The following is a 19,621-nucleotide window of genomic DNA, read 5'->3' as shown; positions in this document are numbered from 1 at the left end:
TGCAAGACTGTATCTCTATGACATCATTTTGGAAAAAAATCCTTGCTCTTTCTAGTAAGAGATCTGCTCTGCCTTGTGGAGTGGTGGTAGGAACTTTAAGGTAAGTAAACCTCCAGTGGCAGATCCTAATCACTCAGGGAAACCTAATCTTAAGGTTGGGACACTTTACATCAGTCTTGTGGGTTTTTTTTTCCCTACCACGGCTATCATGGGTAGAAGTGCTCTAACACTGAAAATAGCAGGGAGGAGTTCTGCCTCAGTTTGAATATGGATCAGTAGGTAGACCCCTTCCATACTTATGGGCTCTATCTCAGCCAGCCTGAGTTTTTCCACGATGGTTGCCTGGCATGGAACTCATGCCACAGCTGCCTCAGCTCTTCACCTCTTGCATTCACACTTCAGAGTTTCCGAATTTCTTTTTTTTTTTGCACCTTCTGTTGCAGCAGACACAGTTCATGCCATGTGAGGTAAAATAAAAGACAGTGCCTACAACTCAGGAAACTGCTACACTCAACCCACTTTCTCCCCAGCGTTTTTCACAGACCTAAGTTGGGCATAAAGCAGCCTCTCTGCTGCTGGCCTACAGGAAGGAACAAACCCAACAAGCAGTCAAAGCACATCTCATGTTAGCTAGGAAAGAGAAAAAAGGAATTTCTGTTGCTCTTTGCCATCATTGGGTAGGTGCATAGTATAGGCACAATTAATGACCTAGTTCCCTAGCCTAACACATCCAGACATTCTTCCACAAGAAAAAAAAAAACAACACTCGAGGGTAATGGCAAAAATCATCACACAGAAAAAACATGAAATTGTAAATGGTTTGTTGTTCGTGTTAAGTATACCGAGTAAGTGACACATTTCATTGAACATAGTTTTTATTTAATCATTTAAGATGTTGTAAATCTATTAACTCAGTCCTCAATACAAGCAAGCTCTGAACTGCTAACAAATCTATTTTTTTTTCTTATGATATAAGTCAACCTTATCAGATTTCGTCACATCCATAAAGAAGTAAAACAATAAGTGTTTATTTTCTGTCATAGACATCTAAGGTTAGGCTGAAAACACTGCTCCAGTTAGGGGTCACTTTGGTCTCCTAGGCCAGCTCAGGATCACTACAGTTTAAAGATACAAAGCCCATGTCAACAAGAAGTACTTCTACAGCTCTGCATATAATAGAAGCTACAGAATCTTCTTGTGGAATAGAAATAACTTTGTCAAAAGTGCCTTTTTAAAGCAAAAACAAAAACATTGAATTCCTTTAAGTAATTTTTCAACCCACCAGGGTATTTCAAGTTTTCAGATGTATAACCTCCATAAAGTTGCAGCAACAGCAAAATAAGGAGGTAGAATCAAATCAGAATGAATTAATATGCACTGTGCATGCAGTCAGCAAATGCTGCAAACAGCAAGCATCAGCAACTCATTGCTATATATGAGACAGTTGCTTTTTATTTTTATTTTTTTTAAATTCAGTGAAAGTCACTATTTTACCTCATCGATATCTGAGCATGTCACTCCATTCCCTGTGAGCCCTTCAGGGCAGGGGCCGCACTGAAATCCCTCAGTTGTCTCCATGCACCTGACTCCCCTGAAGCAGGAACTTGCTTCACATTTGGGTTTGCTGCGCCTAGGGATCGGAGTTGGAAAATTCACAGTTCCCAAACCTTTAAAAGCAAAAAGAAGAGCAGTTTTAGCAATTGAGAGAAACATCCATCATGGCTTTTGGCTGGCAAGCGCTCTGAAGAGATCCCCAGGATGCTGCTCAGCAGGGACTTCGTGTTTCTGTGCTGCATTGCTACCAGCTGTGCTGTGGCTGAAGAGACTTCATGCTGGCAACAGCCCAGCAGGTTGCTGTGTCCCCGGATGGTGAAAATTAAGGCTGTTTTGTTATGTTCCTGTGTTGTTCCTGGGTACACTTGGGGGCCCTCCTTCTAGGTTAGTCCCAGTACAGATCTGCTGCTGGCCAGGGTAGGAAACTGAAAGCCAGCGACTTCAGATGGCTAGAAGGATGCCCAAAGGACTAAAGTTTTACAGTACAAGGTATTTCTGCAGCTAAATCAACAACATCACAGTTTCATAAGACAAATGGTGCCATGGTTTTGCAAAAACATATTTGACAATATACAAATAAGGGAAATAAAGAAGCAGCAGCTGGCAAACCATGGATGCACAGCTGGACATGTAGGCTAAAACACACAGAGACCAGCACTGGGCTAAAGCAAGATTTTCCGAGAGTGGCTGGTGCTGAACCCTGGTACCAATGCATGGGCTGCATCTTTGCAGTTGTTCAAGATTTAAAGACTTTTTCTTTGGCACTTGCACATGAAGTTTAACCTGGCTGGAGCTCAACAGAATTTTGATATTGAGAATTTTGATTATCTTGGGAGAAGCAAGCAGCTAAGAGACTTGATGAGTTTAAGGCCCTTCACCCCATCCAGTGAGGAAGTATTTTCTCTCTTTATACTGAGTGCGTGCATGTCCTACAGTTGTGTAGAAGGGCCATGCTGTAACATTTACTTCTTCCATTTAGTGAAAAGATGGAAACTTTCCTTTGGATCTTATTGCTGTTAACCACCAACAACATACCTGAAACTAATCTGGTTCCAGGTAGACTACCAAGAACCTGCCTCAGGTTGACGTACACCAGCTTCTGCATAGTATTTCTGATTCCTCAGCTTCTACTAAGACTGTTCATGAGACAATTGGCTGGCAATGTCTCCGTCCCCAGGAACACATGGCACACCTTTGTGGCAAGAGTGAGAACTGACAGTACAGCATGAGATAGCACTGCTTTATTTACAGGGTTTTTATACCCCATTAAGTGACTGCCAGATCTATGGAAACTAAAAGCTTTTTCTCTAATGAGAATCTATTCTAAATTTGTGACCAGTACATCTAGAATTTTGAGCACAGAATTTTCTAAACATACTTCTTAGAAACCAAACATAACTGATACTATCAATATTAGCTTTTAAATGACCATACATCTCATCTGGTTGCCTTTTACAAGCAGTTCAGGAATACTCACCACATGCCTGGCACTCAGCTAGGGTATTTCTCAAAAAAGTTGTTTCTTTGACCTTGAGAATATAGAAAATAAAAATTATTTGGATACAGGCAGCTCCAGTTTGCCAGAAGAACTATTAAAATTTTTCCCAGGATGCCACTCAGACCATGCAACACATGTTCTGTATCTTGAAATGAGATGCTCTTTGTATTTCATAAAGCTAAGAAGAGTGATAATGGTTGTACTTCACTTCATCCTCCATCAACAGGATCTTTAAGAATGACACGCAAAGAATGACAGCCGCCATGCAAATCCAGTACAGAGACCAAGCAGCAACTGGAACAAATTTAAGTTCAGTTCTGTGCAACAGGCCCATACCAGAAACTATCTGGTTATTTTTTCTCCACTATGTCAAACACCTGAGGCAATGAACTCTACACAAAATCTTACTGCTTACGTGAATTCTCCACTGATCCTACTAGAGTCACAAGCATGGGAGATTTCACACTGAAGTCCTTATACAGTACCTGTTGTCTCAGAAGGTCTTTCACATCACCCAGTATCTGGTTCATCTGCATCATCTGGCTCATCAGCTGCCTATTAAAATCACCTGTAGGGAAACAGCAATGAAAAAGAGTGCACAATGCACGTAACTCCTTTATTTGTCACGATCGTTTCTGAAAAACAAGATGGAAGCACCTCGAAAAGCCAAGGAGGCCAGTTGCTTAACTCCTGTAGCTATACTTAGAGGAAAGGCAGTATCTAGCTCCATTTTTTACAGAGGAATCTGCATGAACTCAAGGCTTTTCTGGACTGAACTTCATGGTATGCCAGAGAAAGAGGCGGAGAAAGCACAAACTTCTTTCACACAGAGAGAAAAGCAGTCTGTGATTTTTCCATCATTAATTCAGCATCAAGGCTCTCTGCTAAGATCTAACAACACTGGCAACTAATGCTACCAGCATTACAAGTTCCCACGAGGCCCTAAATGAAACTAAGACTGAAAAGGAGTATTTTTGTGATAACCCATTTGAGACAGCGGGGCAAGGCAGGAGCATGAAGCATCTGTCCATACAATAGGAACTTAGGCTATGCGAATGTATTTCACATCACTACAACCAACCCCGAACATTTTCCAGCGTGAAGTTACCCGACTTTTTGAGCAAACTCATCTTGCAGCTCTGACTATGCATCAAAAGCAGTCACTCTGACCAAAACAGCAGTTTTAATAACTGCAACAGTCCATTGGCTTTTCTTCCAAAAGGCAGGTCATTGCTCTGTGCACCATTTCCACAGCTGTGTTTGCTTCTGGTGGGTGCAGAATTTGTATGGACTGACAAAACATCCACTCAGACTACAAACTGGCACCAAAACTAGTTCTCAATACCAAATAGAAAATTAAAGAACTCATAGGAAAGACCAAAAGATAGATCTGTACAGAGCCGTAAAGAAAGAGCAAACCTGACCCACGATCTTCACGCAAAACTCATATTTGTTAAATGAAACATTAGTTTTGATCCAATGACAGGGAAGAATAAAAGAGTATGGTTAGCACAATAATTTCTGTTTGTAGCTCATTTCTGAGTTTCTTGCTCTCTCAAGCAGCTATTTGTTTACTTCCCATTATTTACTTCTCAAAGTCTGTATGTCAAAACAACCATCACAAATACATGCTGTTTAGCATTCTAAGCAAGCAGGATATTTTGATATTATGCCCAGTGGCTTCAGGGAAGTTTATTCATGTATTGCTTTTCAGAGTACTAAAAGCCTGTATGAAAAATGCTTTTCTTAATGTTTACCTCAACGTTTGGTACTTCAGAGTGTCTCTAAATGTTTCCAAATATTCTAGTGCAAGTTATTCTACTCCTCATATATTACTTTTTCTTCATTTCAGATTTTTTCCATTTTCCAACACTAAACAAGTTTAAAGATTCAGGAACAACCTGTTCAAGGACTTGCCTCTATTCCAGTCCCTTCCTTTTCTGATTTTTATTTGTGGAGGAAGATAGCAGGAATTAATTTCTGAGTATTTCAGAATCTAATCACAGAACCTGGCCCACTTACTGTCAGGCCAGATGCAGGAGTTTGTTCTTGTTTTACCTTTTTTTTTTTTTAATAAAAATATATATTAGTTGTAATAAATAAAGAATGGTCTAGGCATTGTTGACTGGAACTTGCAAAAAAAACTCAAGATTTTAGATACTTCTTTTTTGGCTAGCATTTCAATGAAAAACTGATCAATTTTGTACACTTTGGTGGAATGCTGGATATTAAGGTGGATTAAATAGGTTATACTGACACGAGCTACATGTCCTGTTTACAAATTTAGGTAGTGGAGCATAAACAGATGACTAACCATAGCATTTATTTTCCCTCCTACATTTAAAGCCAAGTCCTATGGTAAGCCCCACCTCTAGCAGAATAACTGGCTGTCCATGGTCAGAGCTTGGAAAGGCCCTTCAGAGAGCTGCTGGGCCACAGAATGCTGCAGAGCATATTGTGGAGTGGCTTTTCCCACGAGTTAGCAGGGTAAGCCACACGTACATACTGAAGCTGTATGGTTATCTGGTCCTACCATGTAGTTTCTGTCATCCTTGCCCCCACCTGCTTAGGCATCTCCCCAGTACAGTGAGTGCCCACCTCTATATTTTGAGTCAGTAACCACCTAACAGAATAGCTTTCATGACAATTATTAAATTCAGAGATGGATCTGAAGAATTACTCTCCAAGAGGGAACTGAAGTCCCTTGACCCACTTATTCTCACCACGTCTGAGGTCATGACAGGCTCCTTCTCTTCCTTGTATCTTCTACAGGCCCTTGCATTTGGAGCAGGTGCCCAGCTGCCTTGCTCAGATAATCAACCCATGCAGGGTGACGCAAAAACACTAGGTTGCATGTCCGCAGGCCACTGAAATGCCTCAGATCTACTGGCCTGTCTTCTAGTCCTCTTGGGAGCGATACTGGCTTAAGCACTGCACTGAAGACCATTCAACAAGGCGAGTCCTGAAGTGTCATTAAAAGAGGTTTTGGTTACTTGGCCAAAATTAGAGATCCAGCCATGATTACAGTAGTTGATGATAGTAGTTAGACAGATAGCAGTTGATGAGAGAGTAGTTTCTTGTCAGCCTGTAACCTACTAACAAAGAAGCTTCATATAGAAGTAGCATATGCAATTACTGTGAGGCAGGTTCAAAACTAAACAGAAGGAAATATCTCCGCAGACATGTAATGATCTTTTTGCCAGCAGACATTTGTTCAAATCCATACAGACTCATCATAGAAAACATCTGTTGAGTACTGGTGGGTGCAGAGTTTGTACGGACTCACAAAACATCTATGCAACAGGCTACAAACTTGCAACAAAGCCAGTTCTCAATACTAAACAGAAAACCAGAGACCTGGGAGAAGAGACCAAAAGTAACAGAGCTCTGTTTCCCATGAATTGTTGGGGAATTCAGGAAATGCAACACTATCACTCCTCTTGCTCATACTCCTCCCTGTAGGTCTATATTGGTACACAGTAGCTAGGTGAGAAAGTGATAATAAAATAAACACAACACCAAAAATACCCCTTTGATCTCATCCAACACAGTTTTTTTTGTTTGTTTTTAAAAACATACTGTGTCAAGTTCAGGTACCCTACATGAACCAGATGGCCTCCAAAGGTTTCTTCCAACCTGAGTGATTTTCTGACACTGATTACATGTGGCACACTGATCTCATCTACCAAAATCTGTGTGTCTTGCAGTGTATTTTCCTGCACATGTGGGAAGACCCAAAAAGAAGTTCAATATCTATCTGATCATCATATTCTCAGATCTCAGCTACACCGATTTGGTGTTTCAGCCTCACAAGCTGAGCATGGAGGGAATGCTGCTGCCACAGCAGTGAGCAATGACCAGAGAGGCAGTCAAAGGCACGCACAGTTATTCAGGTCCAAGGCTCTCCCCATTATTTTCTGATTAACATGAAAATCATGCTTTTACCAAGATACACAGGCCTCATACCCCTATGCAGCTAAGCATTTGCATTGCTGTTTTTCCTGGCTAAAGGCAAAATTGTGGTTATCTGATATATTGCTCCTGTAAAAGGGCACTGTGAAGCATATATAAAGTGTAAGGCAGCTGAGTTAATATTGCCATTGGAACATTTGTACCTTTTCCTTTGGTGGATTTGACCATAAAGACCTTGAATATATTTAGGTGAGATGTTTCTTTCTTCTTGTTTCAGATTAGTTTTAACATGATACTAAATCCACTTGAAGGCTATAAACAACTGAATTTGAGTTGCCAGTTCAAATAGCTCAGTCAGGTGGAGACAGCCAGAGAGAGAAACAATATCTCTCTGTATTACTACAGTTCATATTATTGATTAATGAGCAAAAAGACAAATGAGAAAGCTGCAAGTCTGCAATTTGGAAACACTGCTCACAAAGATGTGAGATTTTCCAGGAGGAGACACTGAATTGCCCTTCCTATATACGTGCAAGTCCCTGTTGATCTATGGAAAAAGAAAAGCAGACCTTTGATGATAAAACAGTGTGTTTTTTTATTTTATTTTTTTTGCCTGGTTGCATATATGTTAAGGAGCAAGAAAACAGAAGCGTGTACAACAGAGGATTTATACAGCTGCAAGGCAAGACACATTACTGCACTGATTCCTATACTCTTATTTAGCACCCAGAATGCTCTCACACAAACATTCTGCATCTTTTCACCCAATCACATCAAATCTACTCTAATCTAAACTAGCAATGCCTGTCCTGGAGGACAGGAAAGCATGAGAGAAAGAGGGAATTTCACATGGATCCTATTTCAAGTCTCAAACTCACTTATTCTCCCCCCCAATTGTTGTCACATATTAACATATTGCACACAGTGTGAATCCATGCAGTTCCCTCACACCCACAGCAGTAAGGCAGATGACAGGGACGAGGGAAGAGTACAGATGGGGCAGTCTATCCTGGGTTCGCTGTGTTGAGAAGATAGAGAGCATCCTCGCCTGAGAGTGCAATCTCAGGGGACTGCATGCAGCAGAAATGTATCCCTGCAGGAATCCCAACAGCTTCTGTTCCTTCCTTTCCTCCCTTCACCCAGCTTGGTCTCCACCATACATAGTACAGGAAGAAAAGGAATTGGTTTTGCAGCAGATTTCTGGCCCAGCAGGTGAACAAATACGTCAGCTAACTTGCGGCAGGACTAGTGGGGGCCTTGCAATGGCTTTTTCCACACAGATGCACAGGCTCTGTAACTGCAGCACCAACACACCCTGCAATCCCTTGTGCTTCGTCCTTCCCATCTCCAGAGCATTTAGGTGCCCCACAAAAATTGACAAAAACAGACCGCGATCACAGAAGTATCATCTTACAAAACTACAGTAAAAAGCCTCTTCTAATCATCTGACTCTCCTTCTCCACTATGTCAACAGTTCTTTATCACTGGACACAGTGTTTGTTTTCTCTCCAAACTGTGCCATTTCTAAAATATTCATGGACTATTGTCATGACTATATTTTGGTCAAATAATTAGCATACTTCTCTATAGAGTTTATCCACATTTTTAATATTCACCAGCATGACTTCTTTGCACTGGTATCCCCATGAACCACTTTAACTCCTGGTTGCAGACCTTACCATTGTACTGAGAAGCAGGTTCAATTTGCTGAAGAAAACAGTCCTGCAGGTTCCCCACTTGGGCAAGTGTTCCTCCGGTTACCAGCTTCAGCTCATCCAGTGTATCCTAGAGTCACAACAAAAAGTGAGAGCTCAATTCTGTTACAACAATGGGAATAATGCAAAATATCAGAGAGAGCAGATTAATTTTTCAGAGAGGATCTCTACTTCCTAAGCATGTAGGGCTCCTATGTCTTCCCTTAGGAACCACCCATCACCACTGCAACTGTAATAAAATCCCAAATTTTTGCCTTGCAGAATTTCACATAGCTATGATTTTTATTTCAAACTTTTTTCCTCCCCCCACTGTTACAATTCATATAATCTCACATAGTGGGAAGTTTTTTTTTTTTAATTTTATTTTTATATCTGTGGTACACAATTTGTTGTTGTTGAACTAAATCCAAAGCAGTCTTTCTTCCCCCTCTCAAACAGGTTTACGTACATATCAAGTACGTAAGCTCCTTGGTGATTCCCCATTTTCAAGTCTGCAATGAAACAGAGCTAGGGGGCACCCTGTGGGCAGAATGCCTTTGCACCTCCTAAAGCAAATTTTGCATTAACAGTGATGGAAAATGCTTGTGGAGGAAGATGCTGTTTACCTTGGACTACTGATATAGAACTGACAGGAGGCTATGCCAATCCCTGGTTGGGAGACAGAAGCAGAAAAGCTATTGTAGTGAAACAGATGGAGTTTTGACACTCAGCTCGCAGCACACAAGTTGCCACTTTTGTCTTCAAAGTCCACGTGGCTTATCATGAAGAGAAGAACCACATAATCAGCCACAGGGTACTCACCCTTGCTCAACAGCTGTAAGAAGCTCATGAAGAGCTGCCCTTATTGTATCAGCTAAGAGCTTACAAAAATTCGGTCCCCAGGAAGCACCTAAACAGAAGTGATGGAGGCTATATTTAAAAAAAAAAAAAAAAAGCCAGAAACTGTGTTTACAATGAATAGTAAAACTACCACTGGGTTCAGTGAAGCTAAGATTTCAGCTGTTCAACAGGGAACTTTATTTACATTTATTTCAGAGATCTGGATTCAGTGATCCAGCAGATCTCTGACGGTCCCTCCAAGTGCTCACCCTGCTCCCAGTTTTCCTGCTCACCTGTGGCTTCTTCTGGAAGATGTGCAACTCTACTGCTGCTGACCTCTCAGGCAGAGTTGAAAATGCTTTTGGTAGGTCCTGAATGGCACCTACTTGCAGACAGTCCAGATACAACTCTATTGTGCTTGATTCCTGCTGCAGACCTCTCAGCCACAAGATGATAGCATGTGGTTTCCCATCAGCCAGTTGGATGTTGCTAAAAATCACTGAGTTCAACCTCCCATCACTCTTCAGATAGCGAAGTACCACTGGTACAAAACACAGAATGACTATCAGAGGGCAGCAAATAATCCATGTCTGATCAAGAAAGATTCTGTGGAAATCTGTAACTGCTCTGGACGTGGCAAGAATAAATGGGATGTGAACTCTCAGAGCAGAGTTACCAGAACTCGTGTGACACCCCATTTGTAAGGAATTGCTGCCTGTAGGATGTTTTCCACTGCTTTGCCCAAGCCTTTTTAACTGGCTTAAACAATGAAACACATCACCTTAAAGGGCACATGGTGCTAAAAAACAGTGATAAAGGTAGCAGTTATAGCTAGCAGCCTGCAGTCAGCACTTTGGCAGGTACAGATCTGATAGTCCTAGAAATACTTGGTAGCAGAAATGTACAACTAGAAAATCATCTTCAGTGATGCATATTGCACTCAGCAAAGCCATCTGACAGTGTATCCAAATGCATCACTGAAGAAACAGAAGGAAGCATGATTCCAAGGAGATAATCTGCATTTTACTCTAACAAATCAGAAATGAAAACAAAATACAATGCAGAAAAGAAACACCCCACCCTTAAGGATGACTGATCCCCCCCTCACTCTTACTTTAAGGCTTTTGTGAATTATCTATTTGATACTTCACACAACAGATAATAGAAATAAAATGCACCATCAAAACCTCAAGAGCAGATAAACAAAAACTCTTACATATGGCATAGTATTTTAAAAATGTCTCCTTCCTTATGAAATTGGATATGTAAGCTAGGATCTGCAAGCTAAAATCTCTTAGACCAGCTAGCTATTTCTCTCAACAAAGATCTCTCCCTGGATCTCTGAACGCACACAGCTATCTGCAGAAACACTGAGCTGAGACCATCTAGACAGCATATAACAATTCTGCAGTGTTAAATAGACCTTGGTTTAAAGATCCCACTGATCGCCAGCTCTGTGTGTCCTTTATTTCCTCACGGCAACAGTTCCGTGCACTGAGGAGTCAAGCTGCACAGACACCGTGCACCTAAGCAGTTAAGTGCCGGCTCTCTTCAACATCTGTCTGAAGTTCACAGAGCACTGCCACTACTGCATCAAGCAAGAGCTCACACATACTCTGATCTTCAAGAAATGCCTACACTGAAACGAGGACGACTAAAAATTGTGGATATGATAGAGGGAAAAAGCTCTTACCAGCTTCAGAGAAGCCATTAGTCTAACACTTACTGAATTCATGCCACTTCTACTCATGTAACAAATTTTCTTCTCAACTTCCAACTACTAATGTACCCTCTGACATCGTGCTATTTCAGCTAGTACGGGACATGTACCCAATAACTCAGAAGATGCCTGACCATCTTTAATTGCTTGGTCTAATGATTAAAATAATTCAGATTTATACTAGCATAAACAGGGCTGAGTATGTCTCCATCTTTCAACTCTACACTACTGCTAAAGCCTCAGCAGCTGTAATCAATATCAGGAATGTTTTCACTGCCGTCTATGTCAAAATGCTGCCAGCGCTGAGATTTCCGCAAAGGTGCATGAGGTCACCAGTAACTTGCTGAAAGTTAGCACTTATTGGCCAACTCAAAGATCTGGCAAGACAGAGTATGTTGCAGGCATTTTACTTATGTAAATATTATGCACACTGGGTCGTATAAAAGCAAGGTCCTTGGATCTGGGCCCGGCACTCATAGTGACCAAGTGCAGCAGTAAGTTAAAGGAGGAGGAGATGGTGGCAGGGCTCTGAACAGACCCTGCCAGAACAGTTTCAAGACAAGCAGCAGTCTGGCTTGGATGAACAATCAAGTATTCCTTCCTCAGCCAAAGCCAAATACCCATCTGGTAAACTAGAGTAGGCTTTTGAAGGGAGATTTTTGCTGGACTACTGCCTCCATAAGACTTAACCCGTCCAAGCCCCTGCGTTAACTTTTTGCTGCTAAGATTTCTTACACTGACATTCCTGAGGGTAAGTGGCTCACCTGCTCTATTTAAGAAACAGACTTCCAATGAAACTACTAATCCTGACAGTAAGTAGGAATCACTTCATAGCGTTGTTAAGTTATATTAGTTTTATGCATTTACCACTGTTTTTTCCAGAAAGGAATTGTTCAAAAAGGATAAGAAACCCACGGACTTCATTTGCAATTTGCCTCCAAGAAGTACATTGGTCTAATCAAAACAAGTTAAGGAGTGGCCGAGCAATTCAGATACACCTAGAACATCTTAACTCAACCTATCTTGCATCAATAAGACTACAGAATGGTGATAGAAACCATGGCAAAAGTTATTACATCACATAGGTAAGCTAATGCTGGGCCCGGCAAGACCTCAGTACGGACTTAAAAAATTAAAGGGAAAAAAAAATCTCATATAAAGTTTGTGCTTTAAAAGGCATTTTGGTATTATGAACATATTTACTATCATGTTTACCATAACAAAAACAGAACATCAGCAAAACATGGGGAATGCAGTTTTCATATGTAGCATTTTAAAAGGTAACTGAGGCTGGCTTTGGGCTACTTAGATAAGACTTGGGTGCATAAGCAGAAATATCATGTAGAGGAACGGCTGTATGCACCCTTCCAAAAGCCCAGATATTTAAACCTTACGTTTTGCTAAGATGCCAACATTGGCTCACCACTGAAGTGATGATCTCCACCCTTGAGAGGATCACAAACAGCCCCCACGCTCCATACTTTCAGCTCACGTGATGATCTTCTGGATGCGGTTTAACTTACTGTATGAAGTAGCCATATGGGACACTTGACACTTCCAGAGAAATCACACGTGAAAACACTGTGAAACACTGCCTACTATTCGCACAGTGCCATACGTCTTAAACAAGGTGCACTAAAATAACAAGGAGGCAAAGAGACCTCCGTAGAACAGACTTGCTGTGAAAAGCCTCCCTATGTTCAACCAGTCCTTTACAACAGGTAGGTTACAAGAGCCCCACAGCTACTCAGAGTAAAAGTGGCACTAGTCACTGACAGTAGAAGCTTCTTCACATTGTCCATCTGTACGCTACAATCCTGTCACAGACACTTCTCAAATACAACACTAATATACTGAGGACGAAACCAAAAGAAACCATGCAACTTTCCACCATGAAGCTTCCTAAGTCTGTTAATTATAGCATATCAGTAACTATCAGTCACACAGGCATTGTTGCAAGTTGAAACTTGTGATGAGCTTAAAATTATTTACATACACATGTGTATATACGTATGCATTCCTATATAACATTTACAGGCATCATTTTGTGCATGCACAAGTGAGGAATAGAGAGAAAGTATGTGTGATATATTACTTATTTAGCAATTAAGTAAACAGTTTTAGGAACTGCACTACAGTTACTGATATGACTGAGTGACCATATCTCACCTGCCCTCAGTACAAGCATAGCAGAAAAGTTCTTATTCTCTGACCTCAGAAGGACTTTGGTAAACCTGATATAACTGCTATTGTTTTATCCAACTCATTTCCCTGCATTTCCTAAATAAAAGTTGTGCTTTTCTTCAGCATATAGAATAATTTTCCTATATCTAAACTGAAATTTTTCAGTAGTTTCTCATATATAGGCTCAGTCAGCTGCCTGACTACAATAATGACAGCAGCAAGTTATCATAGCAGTGGTAAAGTCAATGGAGCAACAATAATTTACATCATCTGATCATTTTTCACTGAACCTTAATATTGCAATATATCCTAGATACGGTCTAGAGATTAACGAAAACTATCCATTTCTAAAAATTTACTGAAGTTTCTACTCTGCCTCCTAATGAACCAATTTCAATAAATTAAGAACATACACTTTAATTCACCCAAAAGATCCTGTAAGTGCTAGGAATGTTTGTCTTGCGTAGTCACAGCTAACCTCCAGGGTCAATGGAACAAGAGCTGGCCTTTCATATGCATGAGGCAGCATGTGCGTTTGTCCCTCACATTCCTAAGTAATAAGAACCAGTGCTTGTCCCAAGGGGGAAGAAAAGAAGGAAAAAAATTGACTCCTTTCTCCAATACTTTGTATCCACCCCCACTTTCTCAGCATTACTCAAAGCAAGCTGTATGGTAGAGCAGAGATACCAGCTGGCTGTCAGGTCAGCTTTCCCTGCCCAGGAGAAAGCAGCATCCAGTGAGAGGGAGGCAGCAGAAGGGGAGAGTGGACGTTGCCAACACTTTTGCCTTGTGAGGAGGGGCTAAGTGGACACAACCCTCAACAGAAATGACTCGAGCACAAAGGTCCGTCACACTATTTTCAACATCCCTCTGTGACACACCAATAACCACAGATCCCATACTAGTTTTCCCCTACTTACTCCAAACAACTCACCTTTATTCATCCGTCCCATGACCATAAACTCAAAATACTTGCTGTTTCCAGTTGATGAATACAGGCCAAATATGGTGGCTGTGCTCTTTGGCTGCAGTTTGAATCTTGAGAGCAAGAACACTTCATTCAGCGTAGGATCACCAAGTGCTTGTTGCAGGAAGTTTGTTACCACTCTCTTGTTGGAAAGAAGATCAATAACTGAAAAATAAAGTTTCAAGAGCAGCTTAAATACAATAATGAGCAGAGAAGAACTCCACCTGAAGGTTGTTAATCCCCACACCACCCTGTAGAAGATTGCACAGTCTTCTCTATTTCCATATAGATATTCTAAAATTACACAAAATGTCCCTCCTAAAATAAGGAATATGAAAACATAAGTGAATAATATGAAAATATTACATAGATTTTGTTGCAACCAACTACCTTTCTGTGACTTTTTTTGTAAAGGAATTATTGATAATTTCAAAAAACAGAAATAGTTTTCAAATTGATGTTCTCAAATACTTCCAGGTAGGTCTCCAAGATTCATGTCTTTTGCGATGCACCTCAACAGAAAGCTTTTCAAACTATTTCTGCTTTCATAAATTCAAATGAATATTTTCATTACATTCAGAATTCAGCATCAAAATTTTCAGACAGATTTCCAGTGTGCTTATCCTAAGAAATATTTTGATGACATTTGCAGGGCAGCAATTAAAATGCTAAGTAAGGTAAGTAATAAGATATTCATAGCCTCCTTCTCACTTCACTGACTTCTGAGAAGATATAATATATAAATAAGACTCATCTTTGCCTTCTGGCACAGATAACAAAGAAAGACAGGCCTGACAAAAAAATAACCCTGAAGGCACAGTGAAGGCTGTTTCCAATTTTTCTTTTTAATTTTTGCACAATACATCAGCAAAGAGTCTAAGTATTATACTGATAAGTATGCCAGCTATCCCCCTCATGGCCCTGAAACAACAAGCTGGGTTATTCCTCAGTGTTAGTGAATCCATGATGTCTCCAAACTCAAACTATTTAGTGAGGCTTCTTGGTAAACTATTACAGTCTGCTGCCATCAGAGCAGTATATACATTATACCGTTCCAATGAAGACTGATAAATGACTATACACAAGCACTATTTAAATATACAGGCATATTTAGCAGTTGCATACCACTGCCACTCCAACAGGCCTATCAGAGCTGGGCCATCTTTTTCCCCCAGAGACAGACCATCACCTATGAAGCTGAGGCCATCCTACTAACCCAATGTTTCCATACACCATGAGCTGAAGGGCACTCAAGAGTGCTCAGAGGACAATGATATGGGCACATGGTGCTACCCACAGCCATACGGTAAGCTTTACTCCCTTAAATTAGAGCCCATCTTTGTGCTGCTTCCATTGCTCTTTCTGAAGCATCCATTCATTTGGACACTGATGTCATTTCCAAAAAATGAAGTGAAGATGTTTTTCCCTTCATCTCATAAAAGCATAAATACAGATCATAGCTCAAGTCAATACCCATACTGAGTCCAAGGATCCTACAACTCTACTGAGAGTTTTCGTAGAATCATGGAATCATTAAGGTTGGAAAAGACCTCCAAGATCATCTGGTCCAACCATCCCCCTACGACCAATGTCACCCACTAAACCATGTCCCTAAGCACCACGTCCAACCATTCCTTAAACACCCCCAGGGACGGTGACTTCACCACCTCCCTGCGCAACCCGTCCCAATGCCTGACTGCTCTTTCTGAGAAGAAATGTCTCCTTATTTCCAACCTAAACCTCCCCTGACACAACTTGAGGCCATTCCCTCTAGTCCTATCACTAGGTATCTGTGAGAAGAGGCCGACCCCCAGCTCCCCACACCTTCCTTTCAGGTAGCTGTAGAGAGCAGTAAGGTCTCCCCTGAGCCTCCTCTTCTCCAGACTAAACAACCCCAGTTCCCTCAGCCGCTCCCCATAGGACTTGTGTTCCAGGCCCTTCACCAGCTTCGTAGCCCTTCTCTGGACACGCTCCAGGGCCTTGATGTCCTTCTTGTAGTGAGGGGCCCAAAGCTGAACACAGTAATAGAGGGGCAGCCTCACCAGAGCTGAGTAAAGGGGACGATCACCTCCCTGGTCCTGCTGGCTACACTATTCCTGATACAAGCCATGATGCCGTTGGCCTTCCTGGCCACCTGGGCACACAGCTTGCTTATGTTCAGGCGAGCATCAATCAGCACCCCCAGATCCCTTTCCTCTGCACAGCTTTCCAGCCACTCTGCCCCAAGCCTGTAGCACTGCATGGGGTTGTTGTGGCCAAAGTGCAGGACCCAGCACTTAGCCATGTTGAACCTCATCCCACTGGCCTCTGCCCATTGACCCAACCTGTCCAGGTCCCTCTGCAGGGCATTCCCACCCTCCAGCAGATCAACACTTCCCCCCAGCGTGGTGTCATCTGCAAACTTAGTGTGGGTGCACTCAATTTCCTCACCCAAATCGCCCTACGCAAAAGGGATCGGGCCCTTGGCCTGCATGCCATTGTGTATTGTTGTTAAACAACTAAGAAACATACCTAAGATGAATTGGACAAATTCTCTCCCTTTCATTCAGGTCAGATTTACAGCACCCCAGGACAATCATGGCTCCCAGTGAAACCAGCAATCCAGACAGCAGTGGCGAAAGGCTAGGTATTTCAGCACATTTGGTCCACAGAAAGCAAAACAGTTCCTCAAACAAAAGACTGAAATGCAACTCACTACTCTGTACAACACTATTTTGCAGGCAATAACCATTACTATACAGCTGTGTCCTCAAATGGAGCACTGGAATACAGCACTTAAGCCTGACAGGAAAAAAGTTAGCTATCACATTTTGTTCAGTCCTTCTACTTCTGTTGTTTGATTTCATACAAAACACGGGAGTATTACAAAAGTAATGATTAGACACCAGCAAACTTCTGCCTAACCTTACAAAAAATGTAATTGATTCCTTTAAATTTGTATATTTAAATGAATGCTCAAATTAGTTTGCTTGATAGTTGCATTCCATAGAGCATGCTGCCTGATCTGGATCCTTTGGCAGCATGTTACTGAACCCTCTCTTGGGGTATCTTCACTAATAGCATGTAGAGGTGTGAGAATCTATCCTTTGCTTTAAGTTACACGTGTGCTAGCAGAAATGGCTAGCAGAAGAACAGTGGGGTTAAGAAAACCTCATTCTCCACCCTAAGAAGAGCTGGCAGATAGACAGTTCTTAAACCTTACAGAGACAATTGCTTGTTTGGAAGGAACAAGATCTGCAAGGATTTCAGATTTCATTTTTAAGAAGAATCTCATCTTTTCATTTCTCTGTTTGGAAAGGCAGACTTGAAAACAAACTGGTAAGATAGGATTGCCAAAGCTGGAGGGCACAAGCATCTGGTTTCAATTGATGCAGTGAGAGCAAGGGCTTGGGCATGCCTGAGAGCACAAGTGCCAATGTGTGTACCCACCAGGTTGAACTGAGACCACTCATAGCACAGCCCAAAAATCTTCTCCCCCTGCTTTCCCCCCTTTCTTTCTCTTTTTGTTTGAAGGGACCATTTCATCCTCCTATGAAAACGGTAATAAGAGATCAGCTACACATGGACACTGCTGCAAACCAATCTTTGGAGATGTGACCAAAAACATCAAGATTAGCTCTGAAGATATGAGCTAAAATACATGTCAGGAAGGGACATGGAAAAAATAAGTTAGCAACACAGGAGAGCAGAGAGCACAAAATAAAAGACCCTTATTTCCCTTCATACTGCTGCTATGCTTCACCAGCTTTCAGAAACCCTCCAGGGTTCTTCTCCGGTCACAACTAACCATGATAACTGTACATATGTAAGTAACGCTCCACCACTGCTCAGCACTTTTCAAAATAATTAGTGACCCATTAGTCACCTTGAGTGAAACCCCGACCCCGCTACAATGATTTCAGACTGACAAGCTTACAGATTTCACAGGCTGAGAGCGGGCTCTTTCACTGTCTGCTGCCCTGCCAAACTGGATTTCTTCATTTTGTTGGAAAAAAAAAATCATTTTGTTGAAAAAAACCCTTAATTTTGTTGAACTGTTTTTTAAACAATGATGACTAATTGTCTGAAATACTTCTAATCAAGAGTGATTTTAATGCAGGCTTTCAGCCAAATTAACCTCTCTTGTAGATCTGCTTCACCTGCCGAGCCAAGGGATAACTGATTACAATGCCGGCAACTTGCTTGATGCACGCTCTAAAACAAAGCAGGTGCTGACCTACTACGTACATCACACAGCTGTACAAAGCACGGCTGGATTTAGACGGTATTTTTTTCCTGCGTAAGACGTACTCTACAAACTGGAGTTTTTCGACGCATTTCCATAGCCTAGCAGTTCACCCCTCACTTGAAAGTCTGCATCTCGCAGCCGCAAAGCGCTCTTCGGATGCTCAAGGAGGCTGCCCGCACCCCTACACCACCAGATCCACGATTTCTGCGGATTTTCGAGGGGGCAGGCGCCGGCTGATGGAGCAGGGAGGGCGACACCTGATCCCCCCTGCCCACCGCGACCCCTGCGGGGCGAAGGGGCAGGGGGAGGCTTGGCGGGCGCTTTCCGCGTTCCCCTCCCCGAGCCAGCAGCCGGGAGGCTCAAACCCAGAGCCGCCTGCGAGCGAGGGGAGGCTAAACGAATAAAGGAGTTATTAAGGCAGGGAGCACGGAGCGCTTACCTCGGGGGGCGGGCGGCGCGGCGCGGCCCGGGCACAGCTGCAGGGCGAGCGGCAGGAGCAGCAGGGCGGCGCCGCGATCGCACCCCATGGCGGCCGCGGGCCGGGCCGGGCAAAGGAGGGGAAGGGAAGGGAAAGGAGGGTAGGGTAGGGTAGGGTAGGACGGTGTGCCGCTCCGCGCCGGGACCGCTGTTTAACGGGGAGGGGCGGCGGCGGGCCTATTGGCCGGGCTGCCCCGCACCGAGGGGGCGGGCGGGGGCAGGGCCGGGCCGCTGTGGGGCGGAGGGGGCCGGGGTGCGAGGTGGGGAAGGGTCCGCCCGCGGGGCCCCAGCCGGGGATGGCAGCCGGCTGGGTGTGTGCCGGGGGGCGAGGGGCTGGGTACGGCTCCAGATCCTGTGGGGGTCCCTGCTGGAGCGCGGCCTTTGAGGAGCCCTCAAGTTGGAGCGCGTCTGAAGTGAAGATGGGCGCAGGTGGCTCCGGTGTGGGGGCTTGGTCTTGATGTGAACTCAACTCATCCGATTTTTGTAACTGAAGGGGTTGTGCAGGTGGCAGAGCGGGGCGAACGGGGTTTCTGGAAGAGCCTTGAAG

General features: G+C 42.9%; 1 protein-coding gene across 1 annotated transcript in view; it reads right to left on the bottom strand.

Moving 5' to 3' along the window:
* The window catches only part of THBS4 (thrombospondin 4), a 38,938-nt gene extending 19,662 nt beyond the window's left edge, over nt 1-19,276 (bottom strand). Inside the window, exons 1-7 of the mRNA XM_083818817.1 lie at nt 19,037-19,276; nt 14,337-14,534; nt 9,792-10,039; nt 8,644-8,749; nt 3,538-3,620; nt 3,032-3,083; nt 1,495-1,667 (exon numbers count right to left, since the gene is read on the bottom strand). Coding sequence (XP_083674943.1) covers nt 1,495-1,667; nt 3,032-3,083; nt 3,538-3,620; nt 8,644-8,749; nt 9,792-10,039; nt 14,337-14,534; nt 19,037-19,124 — 948 coding nt within the window. The 5' untranslated portion in view covers nt 19,125-19,276. The remainder of the gene's footprint in view (nt 1-1,494; nt 1,668-3,031; nt 3,084-3,537; nt 3,621-8,643; nt 8,750-9,791; nt 10,040-14,336; nt 14,535-19,036) is intronic.
* Nucleotides 19,277-19,621: the final 345 nt, after the last annotated feature.

This window comes from Anser anser (assembly GCF_964211835.1).
Source record: "Anser anser genome assembly, chromosome: Z".
Taxonomy (NCBI): domain Eukaryota; kingdom Metazoa; phylum Chordata; class Aves; order Anseriformes; family Anatidae; genus Anser; species Anser anser.
This window is presented reverse-complemented; position numbering and strand designations above follow the sequence as displayed.